This window comes from Engystomops pustulosus, chromosome 8 (genome assembly GCF_040894005.1).
Source record: "Engystomops pustulosus chromosome 8, aEngPut4.maternal, whole genome shotgun sequence".
NCBI classification, from domain to species: domain Eukaryota; kingdom Metazoa; phylum Chordata; class Amphibia; order Anura; family Leptodactylidae; genus Engystomops; species Engystomops pustulosus.
This window is the reverse complement of record NC_092418.1, coordinates 22532884-22551321: the sequence shown is the minus strand read 5'-3', so window position 1 is coordinate 22551321 and position 18438 is coordinate 22532884. Positions and strand designations below refer to the sequence as shown.

The 18438-nt window shown below is 46.4% G+C and overlaps 2 protein-coding genes across 7 annotated transcripts; one reads left to right on the top strand and one right to left on the bottom strand.

The window, feature by feature from the left end:
- Nucleotides 1-829: 829 nt before the first annotated feature.
- Nucleotides 830-4194, bottom strand: NUBP2 (NUBP iron-sulfur cluster assembly factor 2, cytosolic). Of its 2 annotated transcripts, none has more exons than XM_072120293.1 (7): nt 4086-4194; nt 3398-3516; nt 3040-3238; nt 2755-2909; nt 1651-1761; nt 1438-1507; nt 830-1259 (listed from the first exon to the last, which is right to left on the bottom strand). In XM_072120293.1, exons 1-7 carry the CDS (start codon nt 4120-4122, stop codon nt 1117-1119), a joined length of 834 nt encoding a protein of 277 aa, XP_071976394.1. In that variant the 5' UTR covers nt 4123-4194; the 3' UTR covers nt 830-1116. The 2 variants fall into 2 exon arrangements, with proteins under 2 accessions (XP_071976394.1, XP_071976395.1); XM_072120294.1 differs by lacking the exon at nt 4086-4194 and adding an exon at nt 4031-4049.
- A 173-nt stretch (nt 4195-4367) lies between these two features.
- SPSB3 (splA/ryanodine receptor domain and SOCS box containing 3) lies at nt 4368-11565 on the top strand. Of its 5 annotated transcripts, none has more exons than XM_072120292.1 (7): nt 4368-4390; nt 5851-5994; nt 7068-7242; nt 7334-7521; nt 7997-8099; nt 8527-8652; nt 9786-11565. In XM_072120292.1, the coding sequence occupies exons 2-7, from the start codon at nt 5857-5859 to the stop codon at nt 10145-10147; spliced, it is 1092 nt and encodes a 363-aa protein (XP_071976393.1). In that variant the 5' UTR covers nt 4368-4390; nt 5851-5856; the 3' UTR covers nt 10148-11565. The 5 variants fall into 5 exon arrangements, with proteins under 5 accessions (XP_071976393.1, XP_071976392.1, XP_071976389.1 ...); XM_072120291.1 differs by having other exon boundaries at nt 4385-4463; XM_072120288.1 differs by lacking the exon at nt 4368-4390 and adding an exon at nt 4391-4520.
- The last annotated feature ends 6873 nt before the right edge of the window (nt 11566-18438 follow it).

Here is an 18438-nt window from a genome sequence, read left to right as displayed (position 1 = left end):
ATCTTGTAGTGATGCAGTTTTCTCTATTTCCATCTTCCTGCAGTCTCCGGGATCCTCCGGCTCTTCCCGCCCACAGCAACACGATTCCTGCCGTCCACAGCCATAATAAAAGGAGGAGCACAGAGACCCCGGTCATACAGCGGCATCACCCCAACCTGTCCTACTGGGAGCATACAGGATCATAAGAAACTCTGCTCTCTCATTTATCACTTTTATGTCTGGATTATTAAAAAAAATGAAAGAAAAAAAAAAATCAGAAATAAATAATGTACTTGGTCCACATTTATTAAGCCGTCTGCCCCAGTATTCTGGCAAAGATTGCACATAAATACATGGTCATACTGCTTGCACATGTGTTTATGAAGTGTTTGCACCAGTATTGTGTTGCGGCTGCACTATACACCCCGCAACACAATTCTGTGCATCTAAAGGGATGTTCTGGTGCATATTTGCACCACATTGTTGTTGGCAAGTTAGAGTGCGTCAGATTAAGGAACATGTACCGGTCTTTATTAATCAGGTGCACTCTGCACTGCTCAGGAAGTGTGCACCATTTTTTATTTGGTGGGGTTTTCCCACAAACAAATTTTAGGCCCTTTTGTTGCTGATCAGTGCTGAGACCCCCACAGATCGCGAAAACATTCAAGCAGACGGCCGTGCATGACCATTCTGCTCCATTAATCTCTATGGAGCTGACGGAGATCAGTGAGCGCAGCGCTTGGCAACTGAGCTGAGACCCCCACTGATCAGCAAGTTAGGCCCTATCCCATTAATAGGGCTTAACTTGTCTTCGTAGAAAAGCCCCTTTGAGAAACAGAACATAGAACAATTTCAGCCAGTCCTTTATTATTGATATTGTAATCTGGAGTAACAAACATTCCTGACCACTGGATTCTTGTGGTTTCATCCCAGTAAGATGCCACCTACATATTTGGGGCTTATGATGGGAAAAACTACAAAACCTCCACAAATGCCAGGCACATATCTTCTTGTGTAATGGTCTCATACGCGGACATCAGCAGGTTCCTAATCCGTGATTGGGCTGCCCTTGTATGGAGGTAGGTGCTACCTATACTACATGATCTGAGCCGATATAGTTCTTAGATGGGGGCAGGGTCAAGACCCCTGAGTAACGCCGTCCAGGATCTGCTGAGCAATGCTGGTGATGGATGAGTATGCCGCACTCTTCGGGAACTCCTTAATAAAATCTTTCCCCTGCTCCAGACTTTGGGTAAGTAGAGGATCAAGAGGAACACAACCTAGAACAGGAAGATACAACTGCAGTGAGATATTTGGAATAGTGGGCTGCACATCTTTATGAATTTAGTTTTACTGCTCCAGTGACCCCCTCATGGTCAGATGATTATCCCATATACAGATCTTTAACAAAATACACTATAGAATAAAATTATGGCATATAAGGAATTTTCAATTTACCTAGAAATGGGACTCCTGCGTGTCTCGCCAGCTCCTCTCCGCCTCCTTTGGAAAAGACATTAGTGCATTCCTAGGACGAAACAGAGACACCATATTTAAGTACAGTTACTTCAGGCAGGCCCTTATGGAGGCAGGTTCAACCCAAAGGAGCAGGGGTCCCATAACCTCCATCCCATAACATCCTGTATCCCCATCCCCCGCTCTCCATCTCACCGTGCAGTGTGGACAAACAAAGCCACTCATATTCTCCACAATCCCGACCACTGGAAGTCCCATCTTCTTACAGAATGTGAGCTCACGTCTCACATCTCCAATAGACACAGCCTGCAACCATACATATAGTCACAAAATAATGTTATTACTGACAGGGTATCACATATACATCAGAGTAAGGAAATATCAAGTCATCAGGAATCTGTGTTCTCCAGGAAAGTGGGGAGGTCTAGTGGCTTGCCCCCTGGGAAGGCTGTTGGGGGAACAAGTGTCCATTTATGCCATCCAGGCACATGAGAATTTTAGGGAGGGGAATATAGTGGACAATTATGTCATCTGGGGATGTCAATGGTCATCTATATGATCCCTGCATGTCTGCGAATTATTATGGGAGGCACAAGTGGCCATCTTTTCTATCCAGGAATTTCTGGGAAAGTTGATGGATGGCTCTAGTGACCATCGATAGCCTTCAGCCACATCTTGGTAGGATCACATGATCTAGGAATTTATGGAGGAGGTGGTGATGGGCTGAAGCGGCCATCTAATCCACCAAAATAAACTTGGTGAGAAGGCTTTAGCGGCCACCAAGGCATGTTTGGAAAAGTTGTTGAGGGGGTTTAGCAGCCATCTATACCAAGCACGTCTGGGGATGTTTCTCTGGTGGCCGTTCATTCATGTCTGCGAAACTTAAAGGGGGCTCTTGTGGAAATCCATGCCATCCAGGTATTTATAGGAAAGTTGCCAAGGGAGTCATTTGGGGGCTTAGTGGCCGTCTACACCACCCAGGTATGTTCTGGAAAGTTGGTGGGGGACACCAGTGGACATCTGCACCATCCAGTTATGTTCTGGAACGTTGGTGGAGGACACCAGTGGACATCTATACCACCCAGGTATGTTCTGAAACATTGGTGGGAGACACCAGTGGACATCTATACCACCAAGGTATGTACTGGAACGTTGGTGGGGGACACCAGTGGCCATCTACACAATCCAGGTATGTTCTGGAACGTTGGTGGGGGACACCAGTGGAAATCACCCAGGCCTGTTAGTTTCCACAAGGAATCAATAACACATTATGTTATGTGTGAGTTCTGCATAAAGCACCTGCGGAGTAGTGACAACTACAGCTCCCATAGGATTGAAAGGCCTCAGAGCGTCCATGGTGGTGATATGCTCATCAGAGGTCCCCGGCGGGGTGTCAACAATGAGGAAGTCCAGATCTCCCCAGGCCACGTCCCCTACAAACTGCTTTATCATTGCTAGAAGATAGAATGAAATGATATTATTATTATTCTGAGGTTATATTGTATGGGTTATTCTATTACTATGGCTAAAGACACAGAACTATAGAACTGCTGATGCTCCATCCCCCGCACAGGAGCTGCGTACCATTCTTCTTAGGTCCCCTCCATACTATGGCGTCATCAGGGCGCTCCAGCAGGAAGCCAATGGACATGAGTGAGATGCTCTTCTCCTGGTCCACATACACAGGCACCCACCCGCTGTCACACTGATGGACGTCCTGACCGTGAGCATTCAGCATGCGGGGTATACTGGGCCCACACAGATCTACGTCCAGTATACCAACCTGCGGAGAAAGACATAGCGCTTATTATACCACAATACGGGGATGAGCAGTGTACAGCGGTCCGTATGGACGCTCCTACGGATAAAGACTCTGCATGTAACTAGACTTGAGTCAAAGCTTTACTGGAAAAAAATCCCATCTTTACCAGAGGACACTCACCTTCTTCCCAGCATGGCGCAGCGCCAGGGCGATCTGAGTGGAGATTGTACTTTTGCCGACACCTCCTTTTCCCGATAATACGAGAATAATGTGACGCACACCGGCGAGATTACTGCCGTCTGTAAGAAAAGACTGTCTTATAGTCTCATACATCCTACCATGTTAGGAGAATTGACAGATACCCGCTCTGTATTGTGGTGGGGGTGGTACATCTGCCAATCATTGGCTGGGAAGAGGCTGGGAAACCATAATACAGACCAGGAGCTGCAGTACTGGATCTAACGGGATAAAACATCATAACAACTGATTATTTTATAGTTATAATGCATTTAGATGCCATAAAACTAAAAATAATTACAATCCGGGCAACCCCTTTAAAAGTATTTTGCAGAAGTGCAATACCGGACTCAACCTATAGACATCTGTGGCAACTTTTCTATAAAAAATGCACTGTAGTATAATAGTGAGACAACTGAAGGAGTGTCACCTGTATCCTACCAGGAAATGTTCTGGTGCTGCTCAAAGTATTTTAGCAGCTTAAAGGGATTGTCCATAAACACATAATTACAGGTGACTTTATAATGTATAGAAAAGATCTTGCGGATATAACCAGAAACTCTCTCAATAACGCACACAAGTCCCACTAATGTGAACGTCCCCCTATATAGCAGTGACCAGAGGAGCTCACCAGGCGCTGTATCCATGCTGGACAGTCTCTTCCTCATAGACTAAAAGTGACAAGCTCATCCTCCAATCAGCGGCAAGTATACAACTCTATTCCTCTCCCATTGGCTGGTCCCGACAATTTATAGGCGGGAGCTATTTCAACCAATAAGATCACTAGTTACCGTCACGTGGGTTCCAATACAGTAAACGCGACTGAGGAGGCGGACTTTTGCTGTAAAAGGGCTTAAAGCAGCGTTCCAATCAGATTCCGGAAGCAGATGATTAGTCCCGCCTATTGATGTTGACAGGCAGAAGTTTTAGCCAATAGTGGGAGGCTGTTGATTGATTGACGTTGTTATTTGCCCAGTCGAGGGGCTGCTGTCTCGACGGTGGGGCAGAGGTAGTTCAGGGGTTATTGTTGACGTCCGTGCGGCTGTGGGTCCTGGCAGGAGGGTAGGTAGGTGGTGGGCTGGGTGAGGGGGCTGCCTCCTGGGTGGTGAGGGGGGACAGTCTGTCATGGAGGGAGGACACAGGGGGAGGCCATCACATCACAGCTGGTTCAGCCTGGGTGGGCAGCTATAGGTATCCATAAGGCAATCATAGGGCAATGGGGTCTCCATGACTTGTACACAGGGGTCAGTGACCCTTTACCCCTGCAGGTTCCTGGCACTAAAGCGCTGTGTCCCGATAATCAACAGTTGCGCCACTTGTTTTTTTCGGTTGCGCTTATTCCACCTACTTTCGTATTGCAGATATCCTGGGTTCCTGCAGTGGTTTTAAGGGTCCCTGCCCTTTCCTGATGAGGTCATAGGTCATAAGCCCCATCCCCAAAGGTCGCCAGGTCGATCGTGCCTTATATCTGCTGTCACTGGAAAGATGGATCCAAAAAGATAGAATTTGACCAATAAGAACGGTTCCTGGCGACCGTCTATCTTCCGCTGAGCTGCAGTGTATTAGGTACCTTCATTACCCCTAGTCCTGGATCCAACCCCTTGTGGGTGCCTGGGTGGGTCGTAGCTTCAGGACACCCTGGAACTTGATGCTGTGGTTATGGACTTTGGATGTGTAGGAAGACTCTTCCCGGAGTCATCCCACTAATCCCTTCATAGAACAGGAAAATTCTGCGTCGCTGGAAGGTTCACTTGTCTGCCTAGCTGTCTGGGGGTCATTGGCCTGACCAGGGAATCAGGTTCTGGTCCCCCAGATATGGTGATCGGGAACCTGGTAGCCCCTGCCTGGCACTGGAGACCTTCTTGTTGGACCACTGATCCCTCCATAGATCAGAAAATCCTTTGTCTGCTTGGAGGATCCACAACCAGCTGCACCAAGTTTTGGGTCAGTGTTCAAGGGTCCCTTGGTGCCGCAGGTCCTTGCCTCAGGACTTCTAAGGGGTAGATGATTAGCTTCTCAGAGGTTTAGGTCTTTATCATTGGACATTTGAGTAGGATGATGTTGCATTGGGCTTCGCTCTCCCCACTAAAGCCTGTGGCTACACACCTATAGTGAGTTGTGCAGGACTATTCCCTAAATTTTCAGATTCGCCTAAACCTTTTGGGAATTTGGTATCAATTTCACTAACCAACTCGATTCACTCATCCCTTTATGACAAATAATGTCTGGTTGTTTGACTGTCCCCTCCTCCTGTAGCTCCGCTGTTAGATCATGGGACCTGTGCTCCAGGCTGTGCTGCAGCGTGTGACCGAGAGCTTTAGAAATCCTATCGAATCCTATATGAACTTGATGCTGTCGCCACTGTACAATAAAAGGTTCTGTTTTTGTTTTTTCAGTCATCGATGCGTAATATGGCTCGTCGGCCCCGCAGCAGTCGTGCCTGGCGCTTTGTATTGAGTGGGGTGCGCAGAGACCAGGACGGCCGAGCACCAGCCCTGCCAGCAGGGGAGGAAGCCTGGGGCTATGACTCTGATGGACAGGTAATTCACTATTCTGCATGTGTGTTCTGCATCGTACCATAAGGTTAGTCCTCACCATTCTCAAGAACGCTACCTTCAAGACATCCTACATCAACACAATCTCAGTACATTGCTTCATTTATATCTGTAAGCTTAAAGGGCTTGTCCAAAGATTGAATGTTATCACCTATGCACAAAATAGGTCCCCCCCCCCCCCCCAATTCACTGGCAGCCCCATAGACGGCTCTGCTGTACCGTAGAGAATGATTGGAGCTGCAGGACACAATGCTTGACATGCGTATCCATTCATTAGATAGGACAGGACCCCCAATTTTGTAGGCCAAGGTGCCATCAGGAGTGATAATCTGAATATTTTCAAATCGGTAGTTTCAATAAATCTCATGTGTTTTTGACCGTTTACCATGCATTTGGCTGCTGAGAACTTGATTATCTATTAAGATAAAACGGTTCAAAGCAGTCAACCGCATGGTAAGCTGTCAAAAACGGATGCATTTTTTAACTAACTGAAAACGGGACGTGTGGCATCACCCTTAGGCCAGCGGCACACGTGGTGTTTTGGGGCCGTTTTTAAGAAATCCATTAAAAAAAAATGCATCAGTTTTTGACAGGTTTTTTTTTCTAATTCTTAATGAGGATAATTGGGGAAAACGGTCAAAAACCACATGCGTTTTTTAACGGACTGCTTACAAACGGACCAAAAACAGGTTAAAAACACCACGTGTGCCGCGGGCCTTGGGCCCCATGCACATGATTGTGCGTTACACCCTCTCCATAGACACATGCCACAAATCGGTACAATCTTCTGCAGCCTGGTCCTGTAACGGTTCGGTCAGACATTGTGTGTTCACCACACTTTGACCGAGTGCCTTAGACCTGTGTGCTTGCGGCCTAAGAAAGTTGCGGAGCCTTTGAATACACACTGATGGATCCCAGCGATTACCAGAACAAGGGTAGGAGCTGACCTTAACAGTCCGCTGTTACATGGTACATCGCCATGAACATGTTGGTGCTATATAAAGTTAATATTAATAGCCATTATGTTTGCTCCTCACCCAGTGTCTCATCTTTCACAGCACAGTAATAGCGACTCTGAGATCGAGCTCCTCCACCTGCCGCCCTCCATCCCCAGCGCTGTGCCTGTGACAGGTGAATCATACTGCAGCTGCGACAGCCAGAAGGACGTCTTCTGCACCAACCTGCACACCTTCCAACAGATCAAGAGCTGCGAGTGCGGAGAGGAGGATGACTGTAAGACTTCACGGGGTTTACAGCGCTCTACTGGAATCCATTGACCTCCTCTCACTTTTTCAATTTTTTTTTTTCCTCCTTTCTTTTGCAGATTTTGACTGGGTTTGGGACGACTGCAGTAAATCCACCGCTACAACGCTGAGCTGCGACAATCGTATAGTCAACTTTCACATGGAATATAGCTGCGGGACGGCTGCGATCCGGGGCAATAAGGTGCTCAGTGAAGGTCAGCACTTCTGGGAGATTAAGATGACCTCTCCTGTGTATGGCACAGATATGGTATGTAATCCATTCATACACTGGTGGGTCTGACTACTTGCATCCCCCCCCCCCCCCCCCTTCATTGTATATCGTGCACTGCAGTCGCAAAAATGCACCCAAAAAAAATGTAACCCACAAAAAGCAGGAAAAACTGATCAAAATAAAGATGCATGTCCCCCAATGGATAGGTATTTGCTTCAATAAGCCAGTTAAGTGAGTGTGGGGAGTTGGACTTCTAATCTGATACTGGTAATGCTAAAATATTAGGCAGGGTCACTGCATTAGTGCCTATAGTGTTCCGGTCGTGCGTGCAGAGGTCTTTTATTCACAATGCAGGATTTATAACCAGCAGTACAAGAAATCTGGAGCTAGAGTTTCCCTTTCCCTGTGCACCATAGCTGCTTTTGTACCCACATTTGCATATTATAAAGCTAGTAGTGTACATGGGTCCAGCACTGCTCCCAGGATAATTAGTGTTTTTACCTCTTCTTAGATGGTTGGTATTGGAACATTGGATGTGAACTTGGACAAATACCGGCACACCTTCTGCAGTCTGCTGGGGAAAGATGCAGAGAGTTGGGGTCTGTCATACACAGGTAATAAGAGGGGTCTCATTACATTACCGACTGTTGCAGTCTATAGTGTGTGTGTCTGCTGAACACAGACCAGGTATCATATGGGGGCGGGGGTTCAGTTTTGCTTGCAAGGAGGGGCTATTGCTCTCTCATGCCTTGGTTATATTCGTATTATATAGATGGCCGCTCATTTGATTGGTCACTTGTGACGCTACATATCTAGTTTCTCCAAGTATGGATTATCAGGTGAAGTAGGTTAAAATTCAAGACTTCCTAGTCTGAATTATCAAATTATCACCAGATTCTTGCTGGATAAGGCATTCTGGGACTTGTTGTACTATGTATTACATTGCATGTTCGGCTTGGTGCCGTGCACCTTAGGGGTGTTAAAGGTGAACAGACTCCAAGGATCTGCATGAACTGAGTTGTATTTTTCTCTGGCTTTTAGGTTTCCTCCAGCATAAAGGCGACAAAAGCAGCTTCTCCACACGCTTTGGCCAAGGGTCGATTATAGGAGTGCACCTTGATACCTGGCACGGAGTGCTGACGTTCTACAAGAACAGGAAGTGTATTGGTAAGTCTCTTCTGAAGGGAAGCAACATTTTATACTATAGGGCATAAAGTGAGTGTTCGTCAGAGGGGGCCGAGTTTGATGCCCTGCAATCACAGGAACACTTCACCTGTTGCGGCCAGCTCTGTTGTTGCAGAAAGTCTATTCCCTTTGCTGGTTTGGTTAACTATCTTAAGAATGATTTGGCCTCAACACTGATTTACTGCTGTATATCTTTAGTGTGTGTCCCCAGCAAGACCTTATTATTCTCTACATTTGTGAGGGTCTAAAAATTTAGACCCCCATTGTTATAAAGTGATTACATTTCCTATTACCGTATTTTCCGGGCCATTAGACGCACCGGAATATAAGGCGCATCAGTCCGATGCGCCTTATATATGTAATAATTCCATATATGAAGGCGTAGGGTCCGGGGGCGTGGCGGAGGTCCGGGGGCGTGGCGGAGGTCCGGGGGCGTGGCGGAGGTCCGACCGGACGAGACGAGACGCGGGGAAGGTGAGGGGGAGGTGGAGAATGGCATACTTACATAGGTCCCCGCTACCGGAGACAGCAGATCTCCAGCGGGAACTGCAGACTGACGCGGCAGAAGTTGTTCGTGCCGCGTGGTCTGCAGTTCCCGCTGGAGATCTGCTGTCTCCGGTAGCGGGGACCTATGTAAGTAGGGTCCGCTGCCCTCCTATAGGGCGCACCGGACTATAAGGCGCACTTTGGATTTCCAAGGAAATCCAAGGCTTTTATGTGCGCCTTATAGTCCGGAAAATACGGTATCTTGTATATGGGCAGTTCCAGATTGTGTGTTCGGGTCTGTGAATAACAGACCATGCAGTGTCCAATTTCAGAGTCTCTCACTGTGGTCTGCGCCAAAAAAACAATCATGATTGTGAATCTTAGAGTAGCCATGTTTGTCTGAAAATGCCCTTCAAATATCTTGTGATGGGAAGAAGTGGTGATTTGGGTTAGTAAGAGCCAATCCGCTCCAGCGTTAAAGTGCAGCCAAACAAATTGCTCCCTGCAAAAGTGATTTAGGATCTTGAGCAAGTGGGGAACAGCTAATGCTCAGGTTATCCAAGCATGTAGATATAGGTACTGTACATAACACAACATAAGTCACCATAATTGTTCCTCTCACCTTCCAGGTGTAGCAGCCACTCAGCTGCGGAACAAGAAGTTTTTCCCCATGGTCTGTTCTACAGCCGCCAAGAGCAGCATGAAAGTGATCCGCTCCTGCTGCTGCCGGACCTCCCTCCAGTACCTGTGTTGTGCCCGCTTACGCCAGCTGCTTCCTGACACTGTAGACTCTCTGGAGGCCTTGCCTCTTCCACCAGGTCTCAAACAGGTGCTGAGTAATAAGCTGGGCTGGGTCCTACAGATGGGAATCAACCCTTCTAGACAGCGCAAAAGTGACACTGCAGCCAGCGCCTCCTGCGGGAGCGACTCGGACAGCAGCTACCCATCCGGGGCGGAGGAATGTCAGCGGAAGCGATGCCGCAGGGTTTAACCGCAGCTGGAATGAAGAGGTGCCATCCCGGTGCCCACCTTCTGCCATTACAGCCCACTGTGAACTTTTTAAAGGACAAAAAAATTAAAAATGAAATTGACCTCCGAGCTGAACACAGATGAATGAATGGACAGTGGACACTGGAGCTGCTCTTTCATCATTTAGTGACCTTGAAAAATCAGAATGATGGTGCTAGACTAAGACGGCTTAAGCCCGGTTTTCGGTTTGGTCTGTCTTTTCTGCCTTAGATGGCACAAGATATAACATCCAACCTACAAATAATAAGGAATGCATTTTTAAAGTAGGAGGGGGGAGGATTTCAAAATAGGCTTATTTTAACCTAAAACCAGCACCACTTTTTTTTTTTTAATCTAATGTCAGCCAATCCCTTTAAAGGGGTTTTCCACTCTTGGCAAATTGATATTGTTTGTGTAATGAAAAGTAATACAAAAAGTATATTGAATTTTTTAAGTCCTGCTTTACTAGATCTCTGCTTGCTGTCCAATTATACAGGAAGCCTTATTGTTTACTTCCTACAGAAAGACGCATAGGAAGTGGATAGTAATCTGTCCCTGGTCATGTGATTTCACTTGGGTGCACGGCTTGCAATGTCACCCAGGTGTTTGGCTCTAAATATGATTGATCATGTGTTGTCACACAGGTGCATGGGTTGTTATATCGCACAGCTCTGATTACTTTCTGTGATATAATGCATGTGCCATGCCTGTATGACATCACATGACCAGGGATATAATGAGCCGTGTCCCTCCTATTCCTATTGAATGACGAAAAGCAAAGATCTAGAAGATTGTAAGGAATTGATACAGAAAGTATATTGGGAAAACTAACTTTTATTACACAAACAATATCAATTATTTGCTAGAAGTTAACCCCTTTTAAGATCTGCATCCTTATCAAAGAGGACGTCCATCATCTACCTGCACTTTAACAATCTGTAAAGCAACCTGTGTTTTTACTAAAACTGTACAAAAAAAAAATTTACTCTATCCATGGATAGTTGAACGGCTACTGCTTGGACCTGAGTGACTCTTAGACCCCACCATTCAACAGTTACGTACACAATCTGATGGCCTGAGTGTCCGGGGGGGCTGCTGCAGGTTCGGGGGGGGGGCTGCAGCCTACTTCATTAAATAAATCAAGTGTAGCAATGCACCAGTTCATCCAGGAACTACAGACTTCCTCCGTATACTGTATCACAAGAACTGTATGCTGTACCTGACCCACATCATATTTACAGGGGTTTTCTTTATTTTTGGTCTTTGGCTACATTAGGAAGGGTTTGGGTTGTGGTGTAGTCTGCTTAATATGTTATGGCTAGAATCTCATGTAGGCTTCCTATTTACCACCTATATATCTGTGAAAGTCGCGGTATGAAATATAGCTTGGATTGCTTTATATCTAATGTAGTGTACTTTTTCTTATACATTGTATTGGATTCTGCAAAATGAATGGGGGGACTCCTTTTTCAAACTTTTCCTTTAGCAAAATGGCGCCCCAAGGCTAAATTGAGACAAACGTGTGCCTGCCGTACTGTACACCCCAGCATTCTCCATAGACCGCACCGTATACCGGAGAAAGATGGGACATGTCCATACCGGCCGTGTGCGTGAGCCCTTAGGGCGATGGCACACGTGGAGTTTTGGCCCGTTTTTAAGCAGTCCGTCAAACGCATGCGACTTGACTTGTGCTCCTGTACAGCTCCTCCCTCCCCTCATCCCAGGAGGTGGAGCTGTAGAGGAGCACAAAGGTGGGGGCCGAGCTCTGAGGAGGGAGTAACACAGACCAGACAAGTCACATGTTGTTGTTTTTTTTGTTTTTTTAAATGCATCCAAAGACCAATCCTTGTAACGACCCCAGGATTTTGTCAGGGAGCAAGGTAAGTTATAACACACAATTATATTGTAATGCAAATGCTTAGAAAGGCAGATTTGCAATGCAGCTGTAATGGGCTTCTGCAACCTGTCTTGAGTGAAAATAAGATCTCTGACAGGTTCCCTTAACTATGTTATTAGGCAACTATCCTTCGCAGCTGTTGTTGCGTTTCAAAACGCAATGTAATCGTCACGTGAGGATGTAGCCTGACTTTCCATAGCGTCCCCCACGACGGCCCCAATTGGAGGATGACCCTTCATCTCTGTAGGGACAGGAAGCAGAGAGGTTAAATACCCCACCCCGGCATCCGTACACCAGTGGCTTCCTGTCCCTACACATGGCAGGGAGTAGAGAGAAGTCTCTCCTCATCCCCAGTAGTTGGGACGGTGAGGGGGGACCAAAGTGGCGCAGGTAATCGTCCCTTACCCTAAGGCAGTCTCGGCCTCGATCGGACTCCGGTCCTTTCCTCTGCCACAAACAGAGATGCCATTTCCTCCGGCTCTGCCCGCAGCTCCGCGAAGCTAAGGACACCCGGAGCGTGTCCATCGCGGAAGTCACGTGGACCGGCCGCCGTCCGACTCTGGTGACGACTTCCGCCGGAAATGACAGGACCGGATGTGACGTCACGATGGCGCGACCCGGAAGCAGGAGCGTGGAGCGGTAAGATTGAAAAGCGAGGTATTCATGTTGATCTGAGGTCTAATAGTCACACTCTGACCCTGACTCAAGTAACGCTGAGATCGGACGCTATTCTAGGCATTTCCCAGCCATCAAGGTCGGTTACATGCTGTATGGTTACCTCATATGTGTCATATACGATCTAGGTCTATATACATGTGTATATTTCTCTTGGGGGGGCTTGTGCAGTATATCCCTCATTCAAGATACTTCAAGGTACTCCTTCATTTATATTCCACTTGGTTAAATGTCAGAGTCTATCTCACATTTCTGTTAAATGTTTAGGCTTGCTGATATCAGTGGTCCCACAATTGGGAATATGGAGACACATGGCATGGAGGCTTCGAGTCTGGATCTCATATCCTTGAACCCTGTAAGTAGGGTTAATTAGGGATAGGGTGGTGGGTCACCCACATATCCCCATATTATCACATAAGGTGTCCGGTTAAGGACTAATTACTTCTCCCTGGTAGGAGCCCAGGGAAAAGGAGAAGGATAAAGGGAGAGCTAAGGATCAGTCAGGCACAAAGAAAGCCACTTCCAGAAAGTGCAATATGTGCTTAGAAAAACTCCCTACGGACTACAAAAAACCAGTCTGTAAAACCTGCGTGGATAACCTACTCGGAGAAGAGAGAACCTCATTTGTGGATGAAATGCGTAGTTTTATCAGGGATGAAGTTAAAACATCTATAGCGTCATCCATAACAGCTTTTATACCTCAAGAGCCTCCGCATAAAAGACAAAGGCTTATAGAATCCATGTCGGACTCCACATCAGACTCAGAAGGGACCAAGGAATCTATTGATATGGAGCCAGGGCCCTCAAATTCAGCAAGTAAAATGGAGTCTAGATATTTACTAGCATCCGAAGATCTGGAACCACTTCTAAAGGCTATGAGGGATACCCTCAAAATTGAGGAGATAGAAGAGACCAAATCTATTCAAGATGAGTTATTCGGACTTCTTAAAGTTAAAAAGAGGCGAGTGTTTCCCATAAATAACACTCTCAAGGAATTGATACTAGAAGAATGGAGAGAGCCGGAGAGCAGAATCTCCATGTCTAGAGAGTTTAAAAACCGTCTCTCTTTTGATGAAGCAGAAACCAAAATTTGGAACTCTACCCCTAAAGTTGACATCCAGGTCACCAAAATGACTAAAAAGACGGACCTTCCATTCGAGGATGCAATCCAGCTAAGGGATCCCCTGGATAGGAAGGCAGACAGCCTTCTAAAAAAGACATGGGAGTGTGCCATGTTAAATCTGAAATCAAATATTGCCATGACATCCATGGCGCGCACTCTTTCACTGGATTACCGAATTGGAAGGTCATGTTAGAGACGGTACTCCAAGAGAAATGTTATTGAGTACGTTCTCCACTTTAAGAGCAGCTACAGCCTTCATCGCAGATGCCTCAGTGGAAGGAGTGAGAGTAAGCGCCAAGGAAGGTGCCCTGTCAAGTTCAGTCAGAAGATCACTTTGGCTTCGCCAGTGGACTGGTGATTTCAGATCGAAGTCAAAGTTATGTGGTATTCCATTTGAAGGGGAATACCTATTCGGTTCTGAACTTGACACGCTTTTGGAGAAAGCGGCGGACAGAAAGAAAGGGTTTCCGGAATCCAGGAGTAACCCAAGGAAACAACCCTTTCGGGACTCTAAGGACAGAAAACAGCCCTTTAGAGGGAAAGGCAAACAGGGCAGATGGAGCTACCCTAAAGGAGGGAGAGGAAGGGGCTTCCTACTCAGTGCCAGCAACTCTGCCCCGGCGTACAGAAAACAATGACGCCAGGGTGGGAGGAAGACTATTGAAGTTCCATTCACAATGGACTCGGATAACATCAAATCCCTGGATACTAAGTATTCTTCTGGAAGGTTACCATCTAGAACTAACCTCTCTTCCTCCCAGAAAATTTGTCCCGACAGAGCAGCCCTCAGAAAACCTCTCAACCTCACTATGGTCAGAGATACAAAAACTAATTCAGTTGGATGTCATCATCCCGGTAGCTCAGAAACAATTAAAAGAAGGACACTACTCTCCCCTCTTCTTAATAAAAAAACCAAATGGCACTATCAGAATGATTTGCAATCTGAAGAATCTGAACAGGTACGTACATTATTGAAAATTCAAGATGGAAACAGTGAGCTCGGCAGCCGTCCTGATCCAACCAGGAGCATTTATGTGTGCGATAGATCTGAGAGATGCGTACTACCATGTGCCAATACATCCAAAATCTCAAAAATTCCTCAGATTCGCAGTACGATCGCCTTGGGGAGAGGAAGTCCACTATCAGTACAAGGCGCTGCCCTTTGGGATTTCTTCGGCCCCAAGGACATTCACAAAGATCATGGTCGAAGTGATAGCTTTCCTGAGGCGGAAAGGGATACTAGTCATCCCCTACCTGGACGATTTGTTAGTGGTGGCCAGTTCAAAACAAGAGCTAATACACCACCGAGATATCACAATGACGATCCTACAACAGTTAGGATGGATGATAAACTTGGAAAAGTCCAGACTAACCCCAAGTACAAAAGTTGTCTTTCTAGGAACATTATTGGATTCTATCCAGCAGATGTCCTTCTTACCGCAAGAAAAAGCAACAAGACTGATACAACAGATTATAATGTTTCAAAAAAGAAATCATTGCACAATAAGGGAAGCCATGAGGATCCTGGGAATTATGACATCTTCCATACAAAGTGTACAGTGGAGCCAAAGTCACACCAGAGCCCTTCAAAGTTGGATATTGGCCTCCTGGGACAAAAATCCCCAACACCTAAATCAAAAGATTCAGATTTCGGAAGCGGTCAAGCAATCCCTGGAGTGGTGGATAAATACTTCGAACCTAAAAAGAGGAGTATCATGGCATCCCTGGCCAGTGATAAATATCCGGACGGACGCAAGTCAGTCAGGTTGGGGAGCAGACATAGCAGGCCTTCCCATTCAAGGTCTATGGCCGTCGTCAATCAGATCCCGTTCCTCGAACTTCCGAGAACTGAGAGCTGTTCTAGAGACTTTAAGAGCCAGCACTCAAAGTTTGAAGGAGAAACATATAAGAATTTATTCAGACAACACCACCACGGTGGCGTATCTCCGTCATCAAGGGGGTACCAGGAACCCCGATCTCCTCAGTCTCTCAGACAAAATATTTGCTTGGGCAGAAACCAACGTCCGCTCCCTCTCAGCCACCCATCTAAAGGGAGAGAAGAATCTGATAGCAGACTCAGTCGTCAGGTCATAGACCACAAAGAGTGGTGTTTAAACGAGAGCATCTTTACACGTCTCACACAAAAATGGGGACAACCAGTAACAGATCTCTTTGCCTCCAGCGAAAACACAAAGGTTCCTCATTTCTTCTCTCTGGAACCAAATACTCCGTTTTGCCGAAGGCCTCCAGTCAGTCCTGGAGCGGACCTCTAATGTATGCCTTTCCTCCTATACCTCTCATAGCGAGAGTTGTTCAGAAGATCAGAGAAGACCAAGCGAAGGTTATTCTCATTGTTCCCTGGTGGCCACAGAGGAACTGGTTTCCGTGGCTAGGGAAGATGGCATTGGAAGAACCTGTCATGCTGGAACTGCTAAACAATCTTCTGTTCCAGGGTCCAGTTTACCATCCAGATCCACAGGCTCTCCAGCTCTCGGCATGGATCCTGAAAGGATGTTGCTGATATCCAAAGGACTATCAAACAAGGTAATTTCCACACTCAAAGCAAGCCGCAAACCAGTTAACCACAAAATCTATGCCAGGATATGGGGAAGATTTGTATCCTTTTGTGGCAAGACTCCTCCTAACCAACTATCCCCTAATATTTCACAGGTGCTAGACTTCCTGCAAGCAGGATTTGACAAGGGACTTAAGACGAGTTCTTTAAAAGTCCAGATTTCAGCCCTCAGCGCCTTTTTTGACGCCCCATTAGCAGAAAACAGGTGGATCCAAAGGGTTGTCAAAGCTACTGCTTGGCTAAGACCACATATAAAACAAAATATCCCAAATTGGGATCTTTCATTAGTACTAGATTACCTCACAAAAATACCGTTTGAACCTCTAGAGACGGTTAAACTTAGAGAATTAACGCTAAAACTTACCTTTCTCATAGCCATAACAACAGCTAGGCGTTTGGGGGAGATCCAAAGTTTGTCAATTAAAGAACGCTATCTTAAATTGTGTGAGGATAAGATCGTGCTAATGTTAGATAAAACCTTCACTCCCAAGGTAGCCTCATCTTTTCATCGTAACCAAGAGATTATTCTACCTTCCTTCTGTCAGAACCCAAAACATGCCAAAGAACGGGAGTGGCATACACTGGACGTCAGAAGATACCTTCTACATTATCTCGAAGTTACCAAATCCTGGAGAAAAGACGACAACATTCTCCTACAGTTTAAGGGAAAAAACAAAGGCAGCAAAGCTTCAAAAGCATCCATCGCCAGGTGGATCAGAACAGTCATCAAAGAAGCTTATGATGCCAACAACCTGGACATTTCAGGGACTATTAGGGCCCACTCGACCAGAGGAGTGGCAGCCTCCTGGGCAGAGAAACGTGGTGCCTCACTAGAGGACATATGTAGAGCAGCTACCTGGTCTACTCACCTAACTTTTGCCAAACACTATAGGCTAGATGTTCAAAGTGCTAGAGACCAGTCCTTCGGAAGGAAGGTCTTACAAGCTGTTGTCCCCCCCTAATTGTTTATCTGGTACATCTCCAGTTGGGGCCGTCATGGGGGGACGCTATGGAAAAGGAGAATTATTCTCACCGTTAATTCGGTTTCCATTAGTCCACCATGACGGCCCATATATATTGGCCACCCTGTATTTTGAAAAAGTTTAAATTGCCTATTTGTTCTGTGTGCATTAATAACATACAATAAATGGGTTGCATCCAAGGCCGGTGTAGTTATTTGGTAGCCACTGGGAGGTCAAGGGTCATCCTCCAGTTGGGGCCGTCATGGTGGACTAATGGAAACCGAATTAACGGTGAGAATAATTCTCCTTTTTACAACCGTTTTGCAAAGTTTGCAGCAAACTTGCATGCATCATTAATCTAACGCAAAGATAAATCACTGCTGACAGATTCTGCTCTATTGGGCTTCCCAAATAAGTTGCATCTGTTTTCCAGTATAACAGCGAAATCTTACTGAAGTCTAGAGCCACACAGCCCACAGCCAGATGCAGCCGTGCATCTACAAAAAGGGGGGGGGGGATTGACTATTGATCAGTTATGAACAGCTTATTGGTGTGAGGCCACACCAATGAGCCCCTGCCCCACCCATAAACGATCATATGCAATCAGTAGTAAATCCTGGCAAACCTCTAAGGTGGCCACACACCCCAGGTACAAATCCTTCCTCTAGACCTCCACCCCCAGAACACAGGCAGGCATCATGTAACTGCAGATATGTATTGTCAATCAAGATTAATGTAACAGGGGCTGAGCTACACTACCAAGGACAGCCCCTATACAATGTGTGGCACTGTGCATCGTAGAGATAGAAGAGACTGCAGTGTTCATCGTGATGCTGCAGCATCTTTACTTTCCCACATCTGGGACCAAGGGTGTTGTTAATCGGTGGGGGTCTCAATGAAGAGACTCCCACAAGAACAGAGATTACAGCAGATGCCGTGAGACCCCCACCAATCAGCAAGTTGGCCTTCTGTTCTGGATGGGGCCTAACTTGTTGCGTGGAAAAACCCCTTTAACAAAGGGTTGCAAAAACAATGTTAGGCC

Bases quoted from the DNA above. Each gene is read 5' to 3' on its own strand.
- NUBP2 (XM_072120293.1), bottom strand. From the start codon at position 4,122: ATGAGGAAGAGACTGTCCAGCATGGATACAGCGCCTG. The intron at 3,517-4,085 runs GTGAGCTCCTCT...CTTTTCTTACAG, and splicing joins CAGCATGGATACAGCGCCTG to ACGGCAGTAATCTCGCCGGT. The intron at 1,508-1,650 runs GTGAGATGGAGA...GTTTCGTCCTAG, and splicing joins TTGTTTGTCCACACTGCACG to GAATGCACTAATGTCTTTTC.
- SPSB3 (XM_072120287.1), top strand. From the start codon at position 5,270: ATGGTGATCGGGAACCTGGTAGCCCCTGCCTGGCACTGGAGACCTTCT. The intron at 8,100-8,526 runs GTAATAAGAGGG...TCTGGCTTTTAG, and splicing joins TTGGGGTCTGTCATACACAG to GTTTCCTCCAGCATAAAGGC. The intron at 8,653-9,785 runs GTAAGTCTCTTC...CTCACCTTCCAG, and splicing joins CAAGAACAGGAAGTGTATTG to GTGTAGCAGCCACTCAGCTG.